Source organism: Desmodus rotundus, chromosome 8 (genome assembly GCF_022682495.2).
Source record: "Desmodus rotundus isolate HL8 chromosome 8, HLdesRot8A.1, whole genome shotgun sequence".
Classification (NCBI taxonomy): Eukaryota; Metazoa; Chordata; class Mammalia; order Chiroptera; family Phyllostomidae; genus Desmodus; species Desmodus rotundus.
In genome coordinates this window covers 94,563,101-94,578,821 of record NC_071394.1, presented here as the reverse complement: position 1 = coordinate 94,578,821, position 15,721 = coordinate 94,563,101, and the positions used below count along the sequence as shown (strand labels likewise).

Genomic DNA, 15,721 nt, shown 5'->3' with positions numbered 1-15,721 from the left:
CTACTGGCAAAGGACTGGAAGTATCTGAAGTTCATGAAAGAATGGGCAGTAGACTCTTCCTCCAGCAGTTCAGCATACTTACTGGTTAAAGAGTCAGCTCTGCAGACAAACAGGTCTGAGTTAAAATCCTAGCTCTGCAACTTCCTAATTGTGAGAACTTAAGCAAGTTCATTTTTCTAAACCTGTGTCTGTGCAGATAACCTACCTATTATTAACCTCCCCTATAGTTGATGCAAGGATGACATGAAACTATCTAAAAGTGCTCAGCACAGGTACAGTCACTCAGTAAGTGCACGGGAAATGGGAGCTGTCCTACCATCTTTGCTGTTCTTACAAACGCAGTATGAACAGCAGTCTGCAACCACCTGGGCCCAATTATGTGCAATCCCTGGGGGCAAAAACCTCCCTTTGCTCTGGAAGAAGGCAAGAACCAAGAATTCCAAACAATTTATTTTGTAAGAATCAATATATTTTCTTCTTTTGAAATAAATACAAACCAGTTTGAAAGGTGGGGGAATCAATGGGAAAAGGGGAAGCGGGGACAGGCCCCAGTCTTTTTAGTACCAAATGACTCTGGCGCGACCCGGAAACGCAGTTACAAATGAGAATAATTTAAATTCTCCGCTAATTACAGTATTTACAACAGCAGGGGAGGGGGGGTCACCTAGTGCCCCTCTTCTCGGCTGGACAGACATCAATCCCACTGTTAGGCTGGGCAGATGCCTGTTCACCTCACCACCTGCACGGCCTCAGGCCACTAGGCAGTTACGGATTCTCCTGGCATGAGCAGGCATAGGTGGTGGGATGGCCTGTTTTATGCAGTGTCCTAACCTTGGCCCACCACCCTGCACTACAATGCTATGAGGTCTCTGGAGCTTCTGGCCTGTGGGACCTCCTCTTTCCTTGCGCAGAGCCACCATGGGCCCTTGGAGTGTTCTGTACAGTCCAGCTGCACTCAGGGCAGGAGGGACCTCCCCCACCCAACTTCCCCTGAGACTGGCCCCAAGACCAGGAATGAGTCAGTGCAGAGGCCGGTGCCACTCCAGGACAGTGAGCAAAAAGGAGGAGAGAGGTGGCAGGGCACTATAGGTTGGGCTGTGCTGGGCAGTATCAGTCACTATCACTGGTCTCGCTGCTCTGCTCGCCCTGGACCTTGCTGCGGTGCTGCAGAGCCCTATGATAGGCAATCTGCACTGACTTGCGGATGTTAGACTTGCGGCCCTCCAGCATCTTCTCCTTGTCGAGGTCCTGGTTCACACCCAGAGGAACCAGCTTAGTTCTAGGCAGCCACTGCCTATAAGATGAGGTGAGGAACAAGTAAGTCATCTCTGGGAGAACAAGCACCAGCTTTCCTCACTCCATTCATTCAAAAATACCTCTTGAAAGCCTGGCTGTGGTGGCTACTGGGGTTATAGAGATCAAGAGACACAGTCCTTGCCCTCAAAGAACTGCTCACAGGAGGAGCCCTGACCTAACCTGAAAAAGGTACCCTGTCCCATAGGCTCCAGGCAGACTTTACTGATATTAAATATCTTCTGCAGACAAACAAAAAGATTACATATGTAAATGAGACAACAGGGATTCAGAATCTGAATGTTTATGCCTGCTTTATCCCCACCCTGTCACTATGGAGGCAGAAGTGGGAAAACTCAGAGTCTGGGTGGAGAACCACTTCCGTACGTCACAGTCACTGATGGTCCTTTGTTTTCCAGCTACAGCTGTTTGTGAGCTGCTGCCCACTGAGTCGCTTAGACTCATAGCCAACACAACCCTTTTGCTCAAAGATCTAAGTCTCTCCTCCACTGATTTGTGATGGCTTAGTCTGACTGTTGCTAGAAGTTCCTGGCAGCCTATCCCCATACCCAGGGTTGCATTTGTGGCTGTAAGTCACTAAATGCCCCCCTTCTCCCTTACCAGGTTCTCTTGTTGTCAAAGAAGAGGACGAGGTAGAGATGCTCTCGGGCTTCCTGGGTCATCTGCTCCCCAAGTTTCAGCACCTCCAGTGGGGGCACAGGAATGGGAACCCCATGGTGGAACATACCTTCCCGGGGCATCTTTGGATCAATGATCTGAAGGAGTAATAAGACCTTGGTTTTGTTCAGTCTCTTTCTTCCCCAAGAATTTGGAGACTCCTTTGAAGTGGGGACATAGAAAGGTTATTATGCCTCTAGGGCTGCAATGTTGACCTTCTTCCTATGCTGAACTATTTCAGAGCCCAAGGGGCAAAGAAAAGGAAAAGGGAGAGATGGATAAACTAATCGGGGACCTCTGTCTACCTGCCAAAGACCCTTATACTCTGCAGCTCAGCAGAATAGTAAAAGTCTGATAATTGTGAGTCTGCATTCTGGGGTTGACAGGCAAGGGATACGACAAGAAAAGCAGAAGCCTACCAGAGCTGGGTATGATGGATACCCTCGGCACTTGGCCCACACCAGGTCCAGAGCATCCAGAGGGGAGTCCTCATCCTCTGACAGCCAGCCAGGTCCCCGACCCAGACTCTTCCTTACCACTTCACAGGAATGGGAGAGAGGGGGCAGATCAGCAGACAGGTGGCTGGCAAGGCCCGGATACTAGGCCCAAGCAGTCCTGGCTTTGGGTGATGGTACTTACTGCTGTGGCCCACGCTGCGGCCAGTGCCCACGGAGTAGGCCTCATTCTCAGTGCCTGAGGTATCTTCACTGCTATCCTCTGGGAATGTGCCCCGAGAGAAGGAGGGCTTGCCCCTGCCTTGTTTTGAGGGTGTTGTGCTGTAGACGAGACAAGGGGAGCTTAGCTCAAAGGAGAAGAGTGGAGAATGGTGTGGTGGGTGTCCTTTCTTTTTTAAACCCCTAGCACCTAAAACTTTTGGAAAGCAAAAGTTAAAGAATTTCAAATCCGAATGCCCACTTTTGGGACTTGGCAATGATTTGACTGATGTGGGCTACATTTAGCAGTGGCAGTGTTGAATGCATGCCCCGTCTAAAAGCAATACTGGCCAGATTTGCCAGATCTAATTTTTAAAAAGAATACAGAAACTGGCAATTTTATGTGGCACTTCTGGATTCATTAAAAAAAAAAAATACCCCACCACGCTGGCCAAGCAAAATATGTCTGCAGGCCAAATCCAGGCCACAGAAGGCATCAGTTTATGCCCTCTGCTCTAAAACATCAGGTGAACCCAGTATGGTCCCTCCATTCCATTATGGTGAAACTCACATCTATTCCATTATTTTGCAGAGAATCTTGGGTTTGAGCCATCTTAATCTAGGCTGAGATGGCTGCCACCCCACTTCCCATAGGGAAACGCAGAAGAGCATCCCAGAGGCAGGCTTTGATCTGGAGGGCTGGTACCTGGTTCGGTCTGAGGCGGCGCTGCTGCTGCTACTGCTGCTGGATTCAGAGTCTGAGCTGCTCCGGGGAAGGCTGCAGTCATTGCGGTATACCAAGAAGCTCTTCTTCACTGGCTGGTTTCCACTGCTGAAGCCGTTGGCTGGTAAGTCTTGGTTGGGGGGAGGGGGAGGAGGGAAGAAATCGGTCAGGAAGATGTAGATCAGAGATGGCATGGGGGTCAGACTTCTGTGCTGGAAAATTCCTCCAACCTTGGCCAGCAGAGCTAGCTCTGGGCAGTGTCCACCACAGTTGGCCACAGCTCTGCCCTACCCCTTACATTTCCCTTGGCAGTTATAGACCTTAGGACACACAAGGCTTAAAGGACAGGAGATCCCCAAAGGAGTGTGAGAAGAGAAGAAGTGAAGTGATACAATGGAGGAGGCCCTGGATGGGAATCTAGCTGGATCAGTGTCTTTGGGTTTCAGTTTCCCAGTCTGTAAAATGAGGGGATTGAATTAAAAGATTCCTAAGGGCCCTTCTAGCTTTGACATACTATGGGCAAATGAAGGGATAGGTGGAAGTTATGTGGGGAAGGATGGCAGCTTTGCTCACTCTCTTGGGTGACTGGGTGATGGTGAGGCTCACCCATTGGGGGATCTTCTGTGGATTTATCACTGTCGCTGTCTGAGCTCGAACTGGGCCGGGGGCTCCTACCCCGCTTGCGCTGACGGAGGGAGCCCATGATGGGGAGCTGGGGGGGCCCCACAGGACTGCCTCCGTGGCTGGGGGTCATCTGGCTCTCCCGGTTTTTGGGGGGCCGGCCCGGCCTCTTGGGCGGTCCAGCTGTCTTCGGGTTCTTTTTGGAGAACAGAACTGAGGTTCTCCTGCCCACCTCATGTGCGGGGGTTGAGGACATGTTGGGACCCAGGCCTGGAGCAGAGAAAGAGAGAAGGAGAGTTGGTGAGGGGCCTGATGTGGGAAGGGTAAATGTCCAGGGTATGCCCTGGGTGTATAGGACCATTACTCCAGCTATTGTTGGGGAGATGAGCTGGGGATCATGGAACTGGGAACAGTGTTTCTTACACAAATAGCCACAGAGGCAGCTAAGAGGCCCCTGATTGGGGAATGAGGGAGAAAGTACAGCTAGCTATACAGGAAAGACCTCTGCCTAGGGGATGGCAGGGGCTAAGTGTGTGCTTGCTTCAGAGTCAAAGTCTTATTTGCTTTGGGGTCCAACTTGCTATGGGGTTCAGACCTTTGCTTGTCTCCTGGCTGCTGCTCTCTTCAGCGGCACTGTCTGTCTGCCCATCTTTGTCACAGGCTGCCGGGTGGGGTGTCAGGCTGCCCCGGATAGAGGAGCCATGACGTTCAGGCCCATCCCTTCCAGTTTCCCGCTGATGGGCAAGCTTCCGCCGCAGTGCTGTCATCTCTTTCTTGATCATCTTTGCACGCCGTGAGCGGCCCACACTCTGCTTGCTGGCATTCACTTCATCCAGCCGCTCCAGCAACAACTTCAGCTGCTCTTCCACTGGCAGGTGCTTCTGGTTCTCCAGCAGGACCAGCCGTTCTTCCTCTGCTGTTAGGGGTGGGGGTGAGGGGAAAAGATCAGACTCAGGGCAGTTCTCTGGGCCCCTTAAATCTTGAACAGGCAGCAAGAAAGCCACTCTTCTTCCCTCAGATTCCCACCAGAAACAGCCATAACATAGCAGCACCAAGAAGTGGTCTGGCAGGCATTGCTATCCATTCACTGAATCTGGCTTCCTGGGGAGCATTCCTGGGGAAAGCTCGTCACTGCTCAGCCTAACTGCTTCCTGCCTATACTGCCTACTCCTAGGATGGGACTTTTGGAAAGCTGTTCATCCTTAGCATTGGCCTCTACATGTGTGTGACTCATCACCCACCATCTTCAGTGTGGTGTGGGGCCTCGTCTCCAGTCAGGTTGTGGGGGATATGCATGCCCGTCTCAAAGTCGATGCCCATTTTTTCTGCCTGGCGCCTGGCCTGGCGGAGCACAGCACCACCCTGCTCACGGAGTCGCACCGCTGCCCGGTAGAAGATGGTGTCCTTGGCGTTATACTTGAGGCAGTTGCTGACGATGAGGTTGAAGTCTTCCTCAAAATCATCAAAGTTCAGGTAGCGGTAAGCCTCCAAGTTCTGCTTCATGGTGAAAAAGTCCATGGGCTTTTTGATGTGGTCTAGATAGTCAGGTACCTAGGAGAGCAGGGTAGGTGTGGCTAAGTGGAGATATGCTTCTCATTCCCCCTGAACCTCTGCTCCTAACGCCACCCCTTGAAAAACAACCAGTAACCTCCTCCCACCATAGAGGTAGGCATATAGCACAGAGGAAAGGAGGGGTGGATTCAGTCTTGACTTTACCAGTCACAAGCTGTGTGACCTTAGCAAGTCTCTTAACCTCTCTGGGCCTTCTTTTCCTGGCCTGGAAAAAGTGATAAAATTACTGCTAAATCCTCCTCCTAGAGCCACATAAGTCTTCAATAAGAAAACAGCTAAGGTATCTGCTGGAAATAACACCACCTTGCATTCCTATAGCTTGTTTTTGCTTATCATTAAGACTTATAAGGAGGCTGCTGTCTCAGGCCTCTCATTTTATACCTTTTAGAGAGAAGAGTCTGCCAGTCAGGACCTAGGGCTTCAGAGCTCATTCTTTAGGTGCTGAACCTTCTAAAGTCTCCATTCTAGGGTTCAGCACCCCAAAATTGTCTTCCTGCCTTGGGATTATTCATTTGGTAGATTCAGTCCCTGCCTCTGGGGAAGAAATGCAGATTGCCTCCCATTCTGGGCCCTTGGGGTATGACAGGGACAAGACAGAGTCCAGGTGATACATATAACTCCAGTCATCCTGGAGCTCCAGGGCCACCAGCCCCTCTTTTCAGCGTCCCTCCTAGTCCCTGGCCCAGACCTGCAGCAGGGGTCCAACTGGGAGAGGAACAGAAAGAAGGTGGAGTGAGGGGAAGGGATTCTTACTTCGTCCAATTCGGTTACCTCAGACAGAGGGACCGGCTCGCTGAAGATGTTGCCTGTGTCCTTCTCTTGGAGCTGCTCCAAGGTTTTGCGAAGGAGGATGAGGAAAGGGGTTAGCTGCATCTCCATGGCAATCTGCTGGACCTTGATCTGACACAGAGAAAGGCCCAATCAGCCAGGCCCAGGCCAGTCCCTTGGCAGGGAGGTCGGAGGAGATGGTCGCAGCTGGTGTAGGAATTTTCCTTCTTTCCCACCCCCAACAGCTGGGTGTACTAACTCAGGTCTACCTTTTACAAGGCCCCACCAGTGAAACCACAACTACTCTGGCCTTTCCCTTCCTTGATTGAACTTACAGCCCTAATTACTTGTATCAAGTAATTCAGAGTTCCATTCATACTCTCCTGTGAGTCTTCTTCTGGTGGGCCCGAGAGCACACTGCAAACCAGGAGACCTGACTCCAACATCAGCCTTGTTGCTTCCTGGCTAGGTGACACATGCTTTTCCTTCCCCCAGGTATGTTCTCTCCTCTTTAAAATACAGCTGGCCCAGAGTACTCACTGTCTCCCTTTTGAGTTTCTCTCGCTTGCGGATCAGCTCCACCAGCAGCCGAGCTCGCTCTAGGTCATGCCGGAGCCGCTGCCAGGACTTGAGTTGTTCTTTGAGGGCCCAGTTCTTATCCTCAGAATCTCTCTGTAGAAGCAAAAAGGGATCAGGAGATGACAAGGGAGCCAAAGGAAAGGCCAGAGAGGAGGACAGACCAGGAAACTTGGGTTCAGGTAAAGCCAAAGGAGGGCACACAGGAATTTACTGGCAGGTTTGCTAGCTCTAGTGGGAGCCCCTCAACCTAAGTGTCTCCCGTGCCAATGTTTGGTATACACTTGTGGAATGAATGAACGAACACATAGGAATAGTACCCTTGTACAAAGATAATCGGTAAGGATTTCTTCCTGGGCCTGGTTAGAGAGCTAGCTTAATAAAGGAAACAGCTTAAGCCCTCAGACATTGAATGCTGTAGTCATAAATCTTGATTCTTATCCCCTGGCCCTAGTTCCCAGAGCCCACAGGGAACATGACACAGTACCCCGACTTGGTCGCAGTTCCTCTGAGACTGCAAGTGTGTCTGCAGACGACGTAACAGCGGGACCCCATTCCGTGACTGCCGCTTCAGTGTCCAGTAGCTATGCAGCCTCTGCATGAACTGGCTCTTCCTCTGAATGGTCAGGCGGTTGGTGATTTTACTGAGCCTGGGAAGCAGAAGAACAAATTTTCTTAAGTAGAACAAGGGCCTCTGGCTAATTGAGAGTGTCTGAATGGGGCTGAATAGGGAGTAAGTCTACTGTCAATGGCACCTCGGCAGGCTGGAAGCCAAGCTCCCAGTACTAATCCAGATCCCTGACCCTGTTCACTAGGGGGTTAGGGAGTTCATCTCCTAAGACCGCTCTTAGCAGTCTGCTACAGCCGTCACTACAGCCCAGAGTACCATTTTACCCTGGGATACCAGCTCAGACTGAGTCTTGTAAGGTTTTAAGATAAAGTATAGCAGTAAATTATAGGAAATCAAATAGGGACATGAGTTAAAAATAACTGATCACAGCCCTCATTTGGACTTATTGGTGGCAGTAACTACTTTGTAACTTGTTTCATTCCATTTCTCCCTTAAGAGTCAGACTATTTCTTCTATTGTAGCTGGTAGCTATTACATCCCTTCTTCATTACTTAAACCACACCATCAAATGAAGGTCAGTTTAAAATATGTTAGGTGTGCCAGATAAAAATCAAAGTTTCTGGCTCCTAACATAAAAGTCAGGGGACCTGTTGGAGCTAATCTCTTTTGGATTTTTTAAAACTTTATATAGCTCCTGATAGGAGTAAGACAACCTAACTCTGTCACTCAACTCAGGGGGCTGTCAATTTTCAGGAGGGCTTGTTCTTCCCTTACCAACCTGTCCACCTACTCCCCACATACCTGTGTGGTGGGATGCAGGGCACTGACACCACAGGTGCAGCTGCCCTCTTCTCTGCCAGGATCTTCCGTGCCTTCTTCATCTTGATCCGGGATTTGGCCTTGGCCTTCTTGACTTTCTCTGAACTCCAACTCTTACCCTCATCCTCTTCCTCCTCCTCCTCCTCCTCCCCCTCACTGTGGGACATGGCAGGCAGGCGGCGTGCCGAACCAGGGGGTGTATGGATGTCACAGTAGGCTGTCTTGCGGACGCTGAAAGAGGTGCCATTGGCACCCGTTTCCCGCACAGGCTCCATCTTCATGTAAAGGCCAGCCTGCTGGGCGCATGTCACGTGGAAGGCTGTGTAGCAGTTAGCCTTGTGGCACTGGATGCAGGCCCCTGAACCCCGCTGTTTGCAAATGTAGCAGGTCAGCTTCCAGCGAGCTGGTGGGATGTGCTCAATGCTGTCAATTGGCTCCAGGAAGACTGTGTTGGCGAAGCAGACCTCAGGAATCCACAGGGCACACACCACATGGGCCCAGCGCCCATCATCTGTCTGCTTAAAGGCACCACCCTTGTTGGGGCATAGGGCACAGTCCACAGCACGAGAGGGTGATTGTAGGCAGCGGCGGCACAGCCACTGGCCCTCAGGGATATAGGGGACACCATAGCACTCCTGGTGCACAGCCAGGTTGCACATGTCACAGAAGAGGATGACATTGCTGTTCTGGCATTCACCATCATTGCAGATACAGCACACGGCATCCTCATCCACTAGTGCATTGGGGTCGCCTTTATTGTGGCTCTCAAAGTAGGACTCCTTCTCTAGCCGGTCCATTAAGTATTCAAAGATCTCCTGTGGAATGGGACTCACACCCTCCGTCTTCCGTCGCTCATTCATGATATCCAACCAGATGTAGTCCTCTTCATCCATGTCATACTCTACCTCCTCGTCCAGCTCCTCTGCTGACTTCTCGATGTACCTGCAGTGCACACAGGCAGCTTAGCATCATACGGTTGAGATTTCCCTCCCTTAAAGACAATGGGTTACATTTGCCAAGCACTTACTCTAAGCCCCCTGTACCTCTACATATGTTGTCTCTTTCACCCTTACCTATAGGTCCTATAATAATTCCTGTTTTGCAGAAAAGGAAACATAGGTTTGGAGAGGTTACTTCACCTTCCCCAGCTCCCTTGTGAGAAGGTGGCAGAGCTGGGATGTGAAATTAGGCATTAACTCCGCAACGCATATCCTAGATGCTACACCCCTCCCTTGGGGTGCAGCGGCTCCTAAAGCAAGAAGGGTGGCGCAGCTGGGACCCACTGGGATGGTCTAGATGATGGTGCAAAGAGTCAGGGCAAGGAATGTCCTCAGGAGTCACCTACAAATTATCTATTAAGTTATTTTAGCACCAGCTAGCAGTGTCCTGAATGGAGCTGCTATGGGTCTTGTTGGCTGTGCCAGCACCAGCTCAGGGCTCCCTCAAACTATAGGTACTGTGTGGTTGTCTGGTTAGCCTTGGGAGAGAACAGAACAACTAAGATTTACTGAGCATTTACTGTGAGCCAGGCATTGTGCTGAGTTATCACATCTACTGTCAACACAGCCTTAGGGTTAATGTTTTTATTGCCCTCATTTTGCAAAGGAGGAAACACAAGCTTTGAGAAGTTAATTGCCCAACACAGAAAGGTCACACAACCAGGAAGTGGCAGAGCCAGGATTCACTTCTTCCCTGCAGCACTCACTAGACCAGCAGGTTCCTGGGAAGTCAGAGCAGGCTCCCATGCACTTACCATGCTATAGGTCACCTGGACTCTAGTATTGTAAAGCTATAGAGAGCTGCAATGGAAAGAATGGGGCTTTGGCTTCTAACAAACCTAAATTTAAATCCTGGCTCTCCAATTTTGTGACCTTCAGAACATCACTGCTCTATGCTGAACCCGGTTTTATTCACGATAGAATTAAGATAATACTACTTATTCCCAAAGATGCTGTCAGGATTAGATGGAATTACAAAAATGAATGGGCCCAATCAAGTGGCCCATAGCTGGCTGCCCATCCTCTCTCCACAAGGGAAATGGGGCCCTGGTGCTAGACCAGGCCAAGCAAACACAGGCTCTGGAACCATGCTTTGTATGGTAGCAGGCAAGTGAGCTAACCTCCTTGAGCCTAGGTTTCCTCATCTTAAAGTGATGATGCTTGATGCTAACATGAACCTATTTCATATAGCTATTGTGAGCATTAAATAATACAGGTGAAGTACTTAGGAACAGTACCTGCCATGCTGCAAGTATTCAATAAATGTTAGCTTTATTATTAGCTTTTGCACAGCTCTGACCTACCACCTTGCTTTGTATTATAGCTGTTTATGTGTTGAGCTCCTCCACTACAGGATAGAGGCAAAACCACACAGAAATAGGTTTTTAGTGTTGTTCATTTGAAAGGTATTTTGAGAGTAGAAGAGAGAAAAAGACATCAAAATACTATCTGAAGCAGCTTATTCCTTAGTGCTTTACTTCTTCCCCAAGGTGGCTGCAATGTCCTCATCCTTGAAAAAGGGTGTGGGTCAGGGCTAGTGTGAACCATAAGGCCCCTTCCAGACCTTGGCAAGAGCTTTGAAACTTTTCTCTGCCATGACACACATAACACACTTCCACAGTGCACCCAGATTACAGGCTCGCTACAGCACAGATAAGGTAGGCTATGGGTCATACACGATTCCGGGCACACCACCCTCCCTCTCCCCCTCAGGTACATCAGATGCAAACATGAGAAAGTGGTGTTATTAGAGAGGTGACCTCGACTCTTCCCATTTCCAAAACTTGGGCAGTTTGCTAACAGTAGTAATAAATTACACCCAACACACCTCCAAAATGATGGCAGTACGCCAGCTGAGAACTGCTGCTCTGGAGAATAGCCTGGTTCCCCAGGAGGAAAGAGTGAATCTAGTGGAGGGAGAGAGAAGGAGCAGAATGACTTGGGCTGAGCTGCCCATCAAAGCAAAGAGCGCCATTAGGAGGTTAGGAAAGAGGACAGGCCCCGAGAGGGGTATCTGTGTTGGGGGTGGCAATGACAGTCAGTGCCACCAGATGGAAAGCCAGAAGGAGGTGGAGCTGGGCTGGTCAGACGAAAGAACGGAAGAGAGGAAGGAGAGTGGCTAACGTGTGAACAGGGGAGAGAGAAAAAAGTGACATACTAAGCTAAATTACTTGGGCTCCCACAGATTTGCTTTTATGAGATTTAATATAACATCATATGGATTACACTTTTGGTAAAAACCTTTTTAAGTCTTTCTGAGAGATCAGGCCTTCTGATTAGTCGGCACCAGAGACTGCTCCTTAACTAACGCATCAGAATGCTCTTTTTGCCTTGGATGCTAAGACTCTCAGAGGCAAGTTGTATACTTGGTTTTTGTACCATCCTTCGGCTAGACTTTCTGTACGTAATTTTACCACCACCCTGACCTCACTCCTTCATTGTTTTTACTTCATGTTAAAGAAATTTAGCCTATGCCTGTGACTTTACTAGGAGCCACTGTGACTAATTTTTGGGAGGAAGTGGGTTACCAAGAAACAATTAAATGAAATAAGTAAAGGGCCATTAGAGGAGTACACAATACAGTTGATGGAAATACTGATTAGGCATCCTAAGGATGGGTGACAAGAAAGGAATGAATGATGGGAAAATTACCTCTGCGATTTACAAGCTGCTTTTAGAACCTTATAAATCAGTGTTCCTTGTGCTCTACCTTTAGGCAGGCAGAGGAATATTAAACCTACTCTACAGATGGGGTCGCTAGAACACCAGAAGCCAGATGCCTTTCCCAAGGTCACACAGTGATGGAGTGGAGAGGCTCAGGAAGAGAAGAAGGGCTCCTTTGATAGAGTGGAAATAGTGCAGCTCTGGAGTCAGGGGAACCTAGGTTTGAATACTGGTTCAGCTACCTACTGGCATGTGACTTTTGGCATGTCTGGCCCCTTTCTGCACTGTGGTTTCCTCATCTGTTGAATGAGAACAATATCTACCTGAGTGAGTTGTGAGAATAGTATGAGGGAAAAAAATGAAAAGTAAAAAGAGAGTAACATGAAAGAGTAGTTATAGTTAAGTGCCACCATCATTAGGTAGAATACTGTTCCTGTCACTGCCCTCATAGGACTAGTGTGCTCCTGTTATCCTTTACCCCTGCCACTCTCCTATCTGCTGCCTGTCACCTCTCTCTGGCTCCTGAGCCCTTTCTGACCAGTGTTCCAGAGTTGGGAGACAGAGGCGGCCTTACCGATAATAGGAAGTTGGCCGGGGTGGGGCATCAGGGGTGTCCTGCTCCAACTCCCGGTATACAACCTCGGGCAACTTGGGAGTGGTGCTGGCAGAAGCATTATGGTGGTGGTGATGGTTGGAATCCTTGCGCTTCTCCTTGTTCTTATGCTTGCCTGACTTGGGAGTTGCAGCTGGTGTCTCTGTGTTCTCTTTGTTGCTGCCATTTTCAGGGGCCTCCTCGGGGGCCTCCTCATCCTCTGACACCACATCCAGGTTGTCAAAGATGCTGATGCGATGGACGCGGCCGTGCAGGTCCACCTCCACCATGCGCTGGGCCTGTGCGTAGCTCATCACCTCACGGCCCGGTGACTGTGATACCTCTGAGGGGGTGGGTGACTGCTTGTTGGCTGGGCGTGACTGGCGCCCCTTCTTCTTGTGCTTACGGAGTGGAGTCTGCTGAGGGGGTGGTGGGTTGTCGTGGTCATAATGGTACAGGTGGTACTCAATACCACTGTAACTCTTGTAGACCTTGCGGCAAGTTTCCACAGGGCACTCATATGGTGGCTTAGTCGCCCGCAAATTGTGGCAGAAAGTCTTCACGTCAAAGTCCACCCCCATGCTGTCACATCTAGAATGTACAGATGAGTTAACAGAGGCCTAGGAAGAGTTCCTGGCTACCCACTCCACTCCCTCCAACCCTTTCTCTTTTCAAGGATCCTGGCCAGCCCACCTCTACAGCATCTCTAAGTGGCATCTCCTCCACACCATGGCCACTACGTGGGCCTCCTCACCTCTTGCCCGGTCACTCTGCCCTCTGCCTCAACCTTCTAGCCTAATCTTGCATAACGTGGCCAGAGTGATCTTTTTACCAAGTAGCAACAGTCATTTTAATCTTGGATTAAAATCTTTCTGATGTTCCCTACTTCAGGATAATATCCAAATTCCCTATGTTGACATTCAAGGGTTCCTTTCACTGTCTGGTCCTAGTCCTCCTTTCCAGACTCTTCTTTTCACCAGTTACAGCTGTGCTTCTGTCTATCCAGGGCGGCTTGCCATTTCCTGAAAGTTATAACCTCTCATTCTTGCCAGATGATCTCTATTTGGAATGCCTTCCATCCTCTCTTATTGGTGAGCTCCTACTCATTCTTCAAAACCCAAAGCAAGTGTCACTTCTTTTGGTATGACTTGTCTCTCCTATGGGGAGCTGTGTTTTCATAGCATTCCATTCTCACCTTTTTCTCCTCCCCACCAGACTGGAAACTGTGCAGTGCACACACCAGGGCCCACCTCTATATCCCCAGCACCAGAATAGCTGAATGAGATCATCGGATTTGGAGCTGAGAGAGATGGATGAAGACTAGTGTTAGCCCATGTAGAAGCCTGAATGGGTAGCCAGTGATGTAGTCCTGGACTCCAGCCGAAATCACTAGATTACAGAAAGAATTAGTTCACTTCTGTGGTCTTTAGGGAGAGTCTATCCCCTGGCCCTGGCAGTGGCACCAAGCCCTAAGTGTACAGACAGGAACAAGGCAATCCAGGTACACTCAATTCCATGCTGGTCTTCAGGGCCCTCCCTTTCTCCTCTCCAGTGTTCCTGGGTAAATGAAGACAGCAGATGGCACCAGCCCCCAGGAAGCCCAGCTTAGTCAGAGACTGCCCCAGTTTCTCTAGGCTTAGTTGAGTTTAACAATTCAGCTAGGGGCTTGGCACCATTCCAGACAGTGCCACCCTGAGCTCCCTGACAAACAGTGACCCCCTCTAGGCCTCTATCTTCCTGCAACGTAACGAAGCAAGTGGGCTGCTTCAGTGTCTGTCAAAGCACCTGACTTCTACATCAGTAAAGCTACTACTTCAATTCTAGCTTCCTTCTACTTCCTACCTGCTTCTGTGCCTTTAAAAACAGACCAATCGTAAGCATAAATAAGCTCTCCTCTTTCAATGATGGGTCCCTGGTGAATGCCGCAGCTCCTCTGCCCTGACTCCCTGGCTTCCTAAGTAGCACAGAGCCCTGGGCAGATGTCCCGCTGGGAGTCAGTGGCAGAGGCACAGGGGAGGGACCCGAGAACTGAGATCTGAAAGCCGGTGGGTAGGGCCCGGGGACCAAGGGTAAGGCGGCAGAGCTCAGGGGGCTGGAGGAAGTAGGGGGCGGGAGCCGGAGGGATCCGGCCAGGCCCAGGCGGTGCCCGCAGCCCTCTCCCGGATGCGGCGACGTTTCCCTTTTGTCGAAGTGTAACAAGTTAAACAAGACGCTCCTCCTGAGGTTGACTTTGGTACCCCCGAAGGATACATTGTTGCCCTGGGATGCCTGCTGGGAGCGAAGTCACTGTCAGTTCTCCCGGCTGGAAGGGCCCGAGGGGCACCTGGGCAGGGCAGCTCAACGCGCTCCTCACAAAAATAGTCAAATCCTTCCCCACTAGCCACTCCCGCCCGGGTCCCCGGCCCGCACTCACCGGCCACCTCGAGTCCGGGCTCATCGCCGGGGCCGCCCGCCGGGGCTCCGACTCCACTTGGGGAGGCCGGCAGGGAAAGATGGGCCGGGGAGGGGGAGCCCCAACTTCGGAGACCTCAGACGTCGCCACCCCGGCCCCCTGCCGCCCCACGCTCTGGCCCCGGCTCCCCGGGATTCCCGCGCTGACCCCCTCCGCTCCCGGTCCTGCCGGCGCCCCGGTGTCGTCTCAACTCTCTCGGCTGCCTCCCGTTTCGAGAGCCCCTAAGTTGCCCGGCGTCCGGATCCGGCACTGCCAGAACAATGGAGACTCCCGGAGGCAGCGCGGGGACAGCAGCAGCGGAGACCGTGGCGGCAAAGGCAGGGACAGCAGCGGCGGCGGCAGCGGCGGCGACGGCGTCTGCGCAGGGTAAACGTGGTACCGCGGCGCTGCCGAGCTGCACTTTCGCCACAGATCTCTGCCCGCCAACTGAGGCTCGAGAGCGCATTCTCTGGCATTCATAAGAGCCCTTGAACGGCCCACAGAGCTTCTCTAGCACCTCTATCTTAGAGGTGAGTTTATAGAGATTAAAGTCGCAGTACCCAGGATGCGGAATTGTCGGGGCCGTAAGTGTCGAATCTGCGGCTGCAAACATTAAGCGCGGGGCTGGGGATGAGGAGCCCGCCCTTCTCCCTTCCCCCTCTGTCTCCTCCCTCCCTTCTCCCTCCCCCCTGCTGGCGCCGCGGCTGCGGTAAAGACCTGGCCTTGGTCTCGGAGGAAGACGGCGAGGCGGAGCCGGAGCC

At 51.0% G+C, this 15,721-nt stretch overlaps 1 protein-coding gene across 6 annotated transcripts; it reads right to left on the bottom strand.

Moving 5' to 3' along the window:
* Nucleotides 1-461: 461 nt before the first annotated feature.
* On the bottom strand, nucleotides 462-15,304 carry BRPF1 (bromodomain and PHD finger containing 1). 6 transcript variants are annotated; one of them, XM_024556717.4, is made up of 14 exons: nucleotides 14,943-15,302; nucleotides 12,512-13,120; nucleotides 8,258-9,217; nucleotides 7,373-7,535; nucleotides 6,850-6,981; nucleotides 6,295-6,441; nucleotides 5,211-5,520; nucleotides 4,565-4,885; nucleotides 3,955-4,239; nucleotides 3,331-3,478; nucleotides 2,611-2,747; nucleotides 2,391-2,509; nucleotides 1,915-2,069; nucleotides 462-1,294 (listed from the first exon to the last, which is right to left on the bottom strand). In XM_024556717.4, exons 2-14 carry the CDS (start codon nucleotides 13,108-13,110, stop codon nucleotides 1,111-1,113), a joined length of 3,660 nt encoding a protein of 1,219 aa, XP_024412485.1. In that variant the 5' UTR covers nucleotides 13,111-13,120; nucleotides 14,943-15,302; the 3' UTR covers nucleotides 462-1,110. The 6 variants fall into 6 exon arrangements, with proteins under 6 accessions (XP_024412485.1, XP_024412486.1, XP_024412488.1 ...); XM_024556718.4 differs by having other exon boundaries at nucleotides 4,565-4,882; XM_024556720.4 differs by having other exon boundaries at nucleotides 4,565-4,882; nucleotides 6,313-6,441.
* Nucleotides 15,305-15,721: the final 417 nt, after the last annotated feature.